Source organism: Carettochelys insculpta, chromosome 17 (genome assembly GCF_033958435.1).
Source record: "Carettochelys insculpta isolate YL-2023 chromosome 17, ASM3395843v1, whole genome shotgun sequence".
NCBI lineage: Eukaryota > Metazoa > Chordata > Testudines > Carettochelyidae > Carettochelys > Carettochelys insculpta.
In genome coordinates, this window is record NC_134153.1 from 30,106,501 (window position 1) to 30,116,874 (window position 10,374).

The following is a 10,374-nucleotide window of genomic DNA, read 5'->3' on the forward strand; positions in this document are numbered from 1 at the left end:
TCTGGGCATAAGTCAGTCACTTTTTTTCCCCCCCCCCCAACCTGATCTCTGCTGTTGTCTTTAAGAAGCTGGCCATGCCCCACTATCAAAGTAGCTCTCCGAACCGTGCAGGCAACACTGCCACCCAGAACTCTTGGCTTGCTCTGCTATTCAGTCACTGTCTTTTGGGGCCTGTTTGAGAAGCACATGCCCCTTACCTGCACAGACGGCTGGACTGCAGGCATGGGTTGGTCCAAGGATGTAAAAGCAGACATGGCTGACATCAGCACCTCATCACTGACTAAGATATTCCCCTGCACAAGCGTCTGGATCAGCGGAGATGGGGGGACTGTGATATACGTGGATATTTGCTGAAAGAAGAGGAAAACAGCATTGGGGCTCAATACTAGAACAACAGAAATAATCTCTGAAATGAGCAGATATGCCACAAGGATGAATCATAGAATCCTGGAGGGGACCTCAGGTGGTCATCGAATCCAGCCCGCTGCCCAAAGCAGGACCAACATTGACTAAATCCTTCCAGCCAGGGATTTGTCAAGCCAGGACTTAAAAACCTTTCATCACCTCTCTTGGTAATGCATTTCAGTGCTTCCCCCCACCTCCTAGTGAAATACATTTTCCTAATATCCAACCTAGACATCCCCCACTGTAACTTGAGACCATTGCTCCTTGTTCTGCCATCTGGCACTACTGAGAAGAGCCTCTCTGGAACCCCCCTTCATAAAGTTGAAGGCTGCTATCAAATCACCCTTCTTCTATTATAAGGTGAGTGGAAAAACTAGCTAAAAGAGCAGTTATCACTGGTTCTCTGTGAGACTAGGAAGGCATAGCTAGTGGGGTTCCTACTGGGGTCAATTTTGGGTCTGAGCCTATTCAGTATTTTCATTAATGACAGGATTGTGGAGTAAAAAGTATGCTTCTAAAATCTGTAAATGACACAATACTAGCTGGGAAGGGTTGCAATTATTTTGGAGGACAGGATGAGAATTTAAAAGGAGCTGGATAAATTAGAGCAATGGTCTGAAATCAAGAAAATGAAATTAAATAAAGACACAAGCAAAATACTTTCAGAAGGAAAAATCATGTGCACAGCTATAAAATGGGAAGAAACTGAGTAGGTGATCATAATGCTGAAAAGGATCTGGAGGTTTTAGTGGTTTACATGTTCAGTATGAGTTAATGTGATAAAGTTGCTAAAAAGCTAATAATATTTTGTGGTATGTAAGACAAGTAAGTAACTGTCCAACTCTACTTGGCTCTGCTAGGATTTTAGCTGGAGAACTATGTCCAATTTTGGGTGCCACACTCTAGAAAGAAGAAATGCCATATAAAGAAAGATTAAAAAGCCTGGGACTTTTCAACTTAGAAAAGAGGAGACTAAAGGGAGATATGACAGAGGTCTACAAAATCATGACTGGTGTGGAAAAATTGAGTAAGGAAAAGTTATTGACTTGCTGAAACAACATAAGAACTAGGGGCCACCAAATGAAATTAATGGGGAGCAGGTTTAAAACTTACAAAAGGCAGTATTTTTTCACACAGACACCTGGTCGGCCTGTGGAACTCCTTGTCCGAGAAGGTTGTGAAGACCAGGACTTTAACAGGGTTCAAAAAGGAATTATATAAATTCATGGCAGGTAAGTCCATTAACGGCTCTTAGCCAGGATGGGCAGGAATGGCGCTCCTGGCCTCTGTTTGCCAGAGGCTGGAAATGGATGACAGAGGTGGGATCTCTCAATGATCACCTGTTCTGTTCACTGCCTCTGGGGTATCTGGCCCTGGCCACTGTTGGAAGACAGGATACTAGATATTTGGTCTGACCCAGCACGGCCGTTCTTATGTTGGAAAGATGTGGACAAACTGCAGAGAGCCCAGAGGAGAGCAACAAGACCAATAAAAGGTTCATAAAACTTGACCTATGAGAAAAAGCTAAAAAAACTGGACATGTTGAGTCTTGAGAAAGGAAGATGAAGACTATTATCTGGACCCTCCCTCCAAATGCTGTTATAAAAAGGGCCATGATCAATGGTTTTCTGTGTGTGTTAAAAGTAGCACAAGAAGTAACTGGTTTAATCTGAAACAAAGGAACTTTTGATTAGATAATAGGAAAAACTGTCTAACTCTACTGGTAGGTAAGCGCTGGAACTGGTTTCCAAGGGAGGTTCTGAAATCCCTTTCATTGGAGGTTTTTCAGAACAGGTTCATTTGGTCCTGCCTTTGTGTGCAGAGAGCGCAGAAGGGGGCTGCACTTTGTGCTCTCTTGAGGATGCTTCCAGCCCTACCTTTCTACGATTCCATAACAAGAGATCCAACTCCTTCCTGAACTACTGTTCGAGAACAGTGACACATTTGTTTTGAAGGAAAGCCCATAATAAATGGATTATATAGACTTCACAAATAGATTCCAAGAGGTAAGGACAGGGTGGGTTGAACCTTGGCCTCCTTAGGTGAGCTTGCTAATTAGGTGGAACTGGACTCAGTAATTGTTCACCCCAAGGCACTTTTCTTGCCCTCCAAAGTCAATGGCACAGTGTAGCTACCTGCCGACTGGCACTCTGTGTCTGCTGCACGGACGTAATGGAGGGTGTGTACACACTGTTGGTAGCCAATGAGACGGTGGCCAGCGAAGGGGTGTTTCCCTGGCATTGCTCCCTCTTGTGGGTCATGAATGCTGGCAGTGAGTTGAACTGCTTCTTGCACTTTCCACACAGGAACACGTCCTCGTCATCTGCAATCAGAAGGGTTCAGATCATTACTCTGGCTTTATGATCCTTCTCCTACTCAGATTACAGAGTGACCTTCACCTATAGTTCAAGTCAGAGAAGGGATGATACAGAAGGGAGCCTTCCTGCTGCTAGCCCTGCTGAGTTACCATAGCTAGATGACCATGAGCTGAATTGTTCTGCCTTATGCAGCTTTACGTACATTGTCAGCTGAGCTGTAGCTGCAGCTGCAGGCTGATTTACTGAGGCTGAGAAAAAAATAGCTGAACTCTGCATGCCCCAAGTTCCTTCCATTTGAGTCCATCAGAAAAGCTCATATGCATCAGTCTGGGCTCAGCCTTTAGACAGAGGAATCAGCTGCTAGGCATGGAGGAGGGAGAGGCTGACCGCCAAGTGTTCACTTGCATGCATGTGGGGAAAGATCATAGAAAAATTTGGCATCTCCCAAGTGAGCTCAGATAAAGTACTGGCTGGCCTATGCCTTCCTGGTCTGGGGAGGGTGGCTTCAGAGAAGGGTAAGCCGACGAAGGTCTGAAATGAACAGCCAGACTTGCATGAGCTTCTACGCCAGCAATTACCATAATATGCTCACCTAAATTAGCTACACAATGATCTGATTGAAAATTTGTCCTCAAATAACTGAGTTAACCTTGCTGCAGCCAAGGGACATTTGTGTGAAACAGAAAGTGCTCCCTCCCTCCTGCTATAGTTTTATTGATGTGCATGGCCTGGGCCTGTTTCTGAGACCAGCTCCAACCCACCCTCTCTTGCTCTGGGCAATCACATCAAGTTTGTAACAGGCGGCAAACAGTACATACGTTCTTCTCCTTACATTCTGCCTGGTTTAACTAAACATGCCAGGAGCCCTTTGGAATTAACACACAACAGTGACTGTCCACCAAAGGACAACTGTTCTGCCAAACCATTTCTGATGGTCTCTGGGAGTTAGGGTGCAGCAGGAAAGTCCATCCGCAAGAGTCTACATCTACTTCCACATGCAATGACAAGAGGCACTCACCCATGGACTGAATGGGGGTGGAGGTGTTAACATTTTGAGCAGATGGATCTGTAACTGCTCCTTGGCCATCCAGCAGTGACTGAACAGCCAGCACTGTCTGATTGTCCATTCCTGAAAGGGAGACAGAAGCAAGAGTTAATAGGCAAGCATACCCCTACCCTGAGGCATCCAAGCAGGTGCACCAGGAGAAGAACTGGGCCACTAAGGGTATGTCAATACTACGCAGAAGATCAATCTGGTCAGGGTCAATCTTCCAGGGTTCAATTTCATGCACCTAGTAGGGACATGTGAAATCAAACTACCTGGGGTCAGCAATCAACCCCTGTATTCCTCAGTCTTACAAGAAGTAAGGGAGGTTGAAGGGTGAGTTTCTCCCATCAGTCTCCCTCTCTGAGGACACCAGGTAAGTTGACTATAAATAAGTTGATTACAGCTATGCAAGTGCTGTCGCTAGAATTGTGTATCTACAATTGACTGCAATGTCTAGAGTAGACCTGGCCTAAGTCTGAAACTTCACTCTGTGCTACCTGCATGTCTGTTATAGTAAACACTTCAGCAACTCTGAAAAGTGGCTCTCTCCTCAGGGCCCACTGCCTTTTGTTTAGTTCTTCCTTCACTGGCTTCCCTCCAACACACCTACGCCATGTGCCAGTCATCCTAACAGAGACACCAGATGCTAAAAGCCAAAGCCAGTTTATCTTTCTTTATATCAAGGGTTCCCAAACTCCTGACTTATTTTGACTGGCCCAATATGTCCAGTGCCATTACAATTGCACAAGGCCAATCCGAGAAATCCACTGGGGGTTGCAAGAATTTGTTTACCTTGACCACCTGTGGGTCGCTGTTCCCTGCCAATGGGAACTGCAGGAAGCAGTGCAGGCCACAGGGAAGTGCTGGTTCCTGTTTCCACAGCTCCCGTCGGCTGGGAACAGTGAAGTATGGTCATTGGGAGTTGCAGGCACCTGTGCCTGCGGACAAGTCAGGACAGAACTCTGGACTTGGTGCACTCCAGAGAGATTCAGAAATTGACCTTGTGCAAGCTGGGTTTGCTTTCTGGAGTCCAAGCTGAAGACAACTCCAATTTTAAAACACACTGGTGCATTTCATACAACTTTTAATCACTGCTCACTTGCCTTTCAGGATAGGCTGCTGCTGCAAACACTGTTTTCACTGTCCACTAGAACCGCAGTAGTAGGACGTGATGCTCCCGCAAGGAACACAATCAAACAAGTGTGTGCAAACATCTACAGAAAAGCACACTCCAGGACATGACACAGCAAAGATGAAACTAACCTGTAAGATGGACTCTTCTCCATCTTCCTTCCTCTGGCCCTGTGCTACTCCCACCTCATCTTCCCTCTGCATTGCCCTTTCCACCTATCTTCCCACCACACCACCACTACCTCTCATTCTGCTTTTCCCTGAGCTCCTACCTACCTCACTGTGCACAGTCCTAAAATAAAATGACTACACACACACCCAATCTCCCTCTCGCTCTGCTGTCTTGTCTATATTAACTACAGGGTGCACCTTGCTTGTCTGGTACCCTCGGCACCTGACAGGCCCCAAATGAGGGAATTTGCCAGATGAAGGGAGGTCTCCCTGCACCCCCCAGCCTGCTGTTCCTCTCTGCTGGCACCTCTGTGCCCCACTGCCCCCCCACCTCTCCCCACACCTCAAGCCCCTGCCATCCCCTTACCTATACAGGCTGGCCAGCACCAGTCCCATCCCAGATATGGCTGGGCTGCTGACCGTGGCCCCAGGTGCTGGCCCTGCAGAGGTGATGGACAGACTCACTTCTTCACATCTGGAAATTCTGGAAATCTGAAGAAATGGGCCTGCCCCATGAAAGCTCATCACCTAATAATTCATTTTGTTAGTCTTTAAAGTGCTACAGGCCTGCTTTTTTTGTTTTGTGAAGATACAGATTAACATGGCTAACTCTCTGTGACTACACACAAATGAGAAAGGTAGTTAAACAGAAATAAAAAGGTACAATTTCAAAAGTAAAATCCTTACAAGATGCATGGAAACTTTTCAAAGACACCATAATAGAGGTCCAGTTTAAATGTATGTCCCAGATTTGGGGGGGGAAAAAAAAAAAGAGAGAGAACCAAAAAAGTGCCACCTGCAGCTTAACAACAAAGCAAAAGAAGCAATGAAAGATAAAAAGGCATTATTTAAAAAGTAGAAGCTAAATCCTAGTGAGAAAATTAGAAACAAGCATAAATTCTATCAAATGTAGGGCAAAAATATAATACAGAAGGCCAAAAAGGAGTCTGCAGGAGAGCTAGCCAAAAACTCAAAAAGTAACCGCACAATGTTTTTCAAGTACATCAGAAGCAAGACAACTGTTAAACAGTGGGGCCACTGGAAGACTGAGATACTAAAGAAGCATTCAAAGACAATAAGGTCATTCCCAAATCTGAACCATTCTTTTTAGGTGACAACTCTGAGGAACAGTCACAGACTGAGGTGTTATTAGAGGAGGTTTTGGAACAAAGTGATAACAAAAGAAACAAGTCACTGGGACCAGATGATTTTCAACCAAGAGTTCTGAAAGAAATCAAATGTGAAATTGAAAACCTATTAACTGTGGTTTTTAATCTATCCCTTCAATCATCTTCTATATCTAATGACTGGAAGATAGCTAATATGATGCCAATATTTAAAAAGGACTCTAGAGGTGATCCTGGTAATTAAAGACTGATAAATCTAATGTCAGTACTGGCAAATTAGTTGAAACTATAGTAAAAAATAGAAATGTCACACACACAATTTATTGGAGAAAAGTCAGTATGGTTTCTGTAAAGGGAAATCATGCCTCACTAATCTACTGGAGTTCTTTCATAAATTCATAGGGTTGGAAGAGACCTCAGGTCATCAAGTCCAACCCCCAGCTAAAAGCAGCACCAACCCCAACTAAATCATCCCAGCAAGAGCTTTGTCAAGCTGGGACTTAAAAACCTCTAGGGATGGAGATTCCACCACCTTCCTTGGTAACCCATTTCAGTGTTTCATGACCATCCTAGGGAATTTTTTTTTCCTAATATCCAACTTAGACATCCCGCACTGGAACTTGAGATCATTGCTCCTCGTTCTGTATTCTGTCACCACTGAGAACAGCCTCTCTCTATCCTCTTTAGAAGCCCCCTGCAGGTAGTTGAAAGCTGCTATCAAATTCCCCCCACAACTCTTTTCTCTAGATTAAATTAACCTAATCCCCTCAGCCTCTCCTCGTAAGTCATGTGCTCCAGTCCCCTCATCATTTTTGTTGACTTCCACTGGACTCTTACCAATGCAGCCACATCCTTTCTGTAATGGAGGGCCCAGAACTGGATGCAGTACTACAGATGTGGCCTCACCAGTGCCAAATAAAAGGGAGTAGTCACTTCCCTAGATCTGCCAGCAGTGCTCCTACTAATGCACCCCAGTATGCCATTAGCCACCTTGGCTACAAGTGCACGCTGTTGACTCATATCTAGTTTCTCATCCTCTGTATTCCCCAGGTCCTTCTCTGCCAGTTGCTGTTTAGCCTGGTGGCCCCCAGCTTGTAGCAGTGCTTGGGATTCTTCTGTCCCAAGTGCAAGACTCTGCACTTGTTCTTGTTGAACCTCATCAGATTTCTTTTGACCCGATTCTCCAATTTGTCTAGGTCACTCTAGACCCTATCCCTACCCTACAGTGTATCTACCTCTCCCCAGCTTAGTGTTATCTATGATCTTGCTATGACTGCAATTCATCTACTCATCCAGGTCATTAATAAAAATGTTGAATAAAATCAGCCCCAAAACCAACCTTCGGTGACTGGTATCAAGTGGAGTGTCCCAATCAGACTTCCAGCTGTCGACCACCACCTGTTGAGCTCATGATCTATTGAGCTTTCTATTCACTGCACAGTCTATTTATCCAATCCATACTTCTTTAACTTCCTGGGAAGAATACTGTGGGAGACTGTGTCAAAGGCTTTGCTAAAATCAAGGTATGTCACCATTTTCCTCATATCCACAGAGCCAGTTACATTATCACAGAAGACAATCTGGTTGGTCAGGCATGACATGCCCCTGATGAATTCATGTTGACTATACTTGATCACTTTCTCTTCATCCAAGTGCTTCAGAAAGGATGCCTTGAGTATTCCCTCCAAGATTTTTCTGAGGACTCAGGTGAAGCTGACTGGTCTGTAGTTCCCCATATTCTCCTTGTCTGTGTGAAACTGATTGTGACCCCATAAGTGGAGTACTTTGCATTTGTCCTTACTGAACTTCATCCTATTTTCCTCAGACATTTTCTCCAGTCTGTAAAGGCCATTTTGAATTCAGACTCTCTCTTCCAAAGCACTTTAAACCCCTCCCAGTGTGGTATCATATGCAAACTTGATAAGAGTACTCTCTATGCCAATATCTACATCACTGATAAAGCCTAATGAACAGAACTGGCCCCAAAACTGACCCCTGTGAAACCCCACTTGTTATTCCCTTCCAGCATGACTGTGAACCATTAATAACTACTGTCTGTGAAGGATTCTCCAACCAGTTATGCACCCATCTGATAGTAACCCCACCTAGACTGCATTTCTTTAGTTTACAGATAAGGATTACTAGAGTTCCTAGATTAGTGAATATAATTGCTGTCATGTCACAAATATATCTAAATTACCTGAAAATCTGACTCAAAATTTCATCAATAATCTTATTAATACCCAGTTGAATCTCTCCTGAGAGACCGCCCAAGCGCTCAGCTTATCGGGAACGCTGCTAACGTCATATAACACATCAGCATCACAGGAAAAAATGAAATGAAAGATCACATTTATTATTAAGGGGCTGAAAGGGAACTGGGTCGCAGCCCTGCCGGGAGAGAGGAGGTACATCTCCGGGGGTAAGTCCTGTTCTCGGCACCCCAGTAGGTCTTTTAGGAAGAGGATGGGGTGAAACCCCACTGGAAACAAGAACTCCCCTGGGCAAGGGGACTGGAAGGAGGGGCAAGAGGAAGCCCTGGGCCCTGTCGGCTGGGTCCATCAGGAAGTGAGGCTGGGAAATACAGGGGCAGGGTCTCCCTCTCCCTGGGCTGTTTCGGAAGAGGAAAGGGTCTGCCCGGCCCTGGGCGCTCCAAGGTGCAGACGCGCGCGCGGGGGTAACTCTTATTTAACCTGCTGCTACGTAGGAGGGGGCACGAATCCGGGCAGGGGAGGTCTGGCTGGGCGTTCCCAGAGCGGCTCTGCTCCGGGCCCGCTGGGTCTCTGGGGGGGTCACTGCACTGGGCAGCCAGGTGGATGGGACCCCGGGCGCGGGGGCGGGGCCCGCGCGAGCCAGGGCAGGCGGGCGGGAAAGGACCCCGGGGCTCGTCCCGGGCGGGTGGGCTGTCGGCAGTGGGGGGCAGGGCTGCGCCCTGGGGTGCGGGCCCTGCTCCGGCCGGGCTCTCGGGGTGGGTCCCCTGGCAGGCCGAGGGGCACTCGGGGCGGGGAGCCGGGGGGCTCGAGGCTGACGGGGCTGCGCAGCGGGTTCCCCTGACGACGGGGGAGGGGGGAGCGGCTCGGGCGGCTGCGGAGGGAGGGCGGCCCTGCCTCCTGCCTGTGTGCGCGGCTGTTCCAGGAACCCTCCCCCGGCCGGCCGGTCGGGCTGCCTGGGGCGGCCCCGCGGCCGCCGAGCCCCTGTGCAGCGGAGGGAGGGGAGACGCCCGGCGCGGAAGAGCCCGGCCCTGCCTGGCGCTGCGGCGCCCCCAGGACGTGTCGGCCCCGCGCCCCGCCCGGCCCCGCGCCCGCTACCTTCCAGCGCCTCGAAGATCGCCTGCGCCATCTTGGAGCCGCGCGGCCGGGCCCGAGCCCCCTGAACGGGCATTGTGGGAAGGGAGGCGCCGGGCCGCCGCCAGGGGGAGCTCGGGCCCGGGGTGGGCGGGGGAGCGGGGCGGGCACGGGGGGAAGTGCCCCGGCGGGGGTAGGATGTCCCTCCCGCGGGGGGAATGTGCCCGGGAGGGTGGGGAGTTTATCTGGGGGGTGATGCCCCGTCAGGGGATCGGGTGTCCCCGTGGGGGGTAATTACCGGGGGAGTTCCTGTGGGGGGTGATGTCCCGTCAGGGGATCGGGTGTCCCTGTGGGGGGTAATTACCGGGGGGAGTCGCTATGGGGGGTGATGTCCTGTCAGGGGATGGGGTGTCCCCGTGGGGGGGTAATTACCGGGGGAGTTCCTGTGGGGGGTGATGTCCCGTCAGGGGATGGGGTGTCCCCGTGGGGGGGTAATTACCAGGGGAGTTCCTGTGGGGGGTGATGTCCTGTCAGGGGATCGGGTGTCCCTGTGGGGGGTAATTACCAGGGGAGTCCCTATGGAGGGTGATGCCCCGTCAGGGGATGGGTGTCCCCGTGGGGGGGTAATTACTGGGGGAGTTCCTATGGGGGGTGATGCCCTGTCAAGGGATGGGGTGTCCCCGTGGGGGGGTAATTACCGGGGGGAGTCCCTGTGGGGATGATGCCCCGTCAGGCGATCGGGTGTCCCTGTGGGGGGAATGTACCGGGAGGGTGCGGAGTTCCTATGAGGGGTGATGCCCCATCAGGCGATGGGGTATCCCTATGGAGGAAAAAGCCTGTAAGGACTCCTGGGCTGTCCCCATGGGGGTAACGCCCCTGTAGGCAGTGGG

General features: G+C 49.2%; 1 protein-coding gene across 5 annotated transcripts in view; it reads right to left on the bottom strand.

Annotated features, from left to right (window-relative positions):
• ZNF341 (zinc finger protein 341) overlaps positions 1-9,550 on the bottom strand; it is a 30,649-nt gene extending 21,099 nt beyond the window's left edge. For 3 of the 5 annotated variants that reach the window (XR_012647955.1, XM_075012236.1, XM_075012235.1), the window contains exons 1-4: positions 9,509-9,550; positions 3,742-3,852; positions 2,541-2,728; positions 198-350 (exon numbers count right to left, since the gene is read on the bottom strand). Coding sequence is in view for 3 of the 5 variants with exons in the window: in XM_075012236.1 (XP_074868337.1) it covers positions 198-350; positions 2,541-2,728; positions 3,742-3,852; positions 9,509-9,539 (483 nt within the window). In the remaining 2 variants the exon portion in view is untranslated. Of the gene's footprint in view, positions 1-197; positions 351-2,540; positions 2,729-3,741; positions 3,853-9,508 lie in introns of those variants that run through there. The other 2 variants (XM_075012238.1, XM_075012237.1) reach the window with 2 other exon arrangements.
• Between the last annotated feature and the right edge of the window lie 824 nt (positions 9,551-10,374).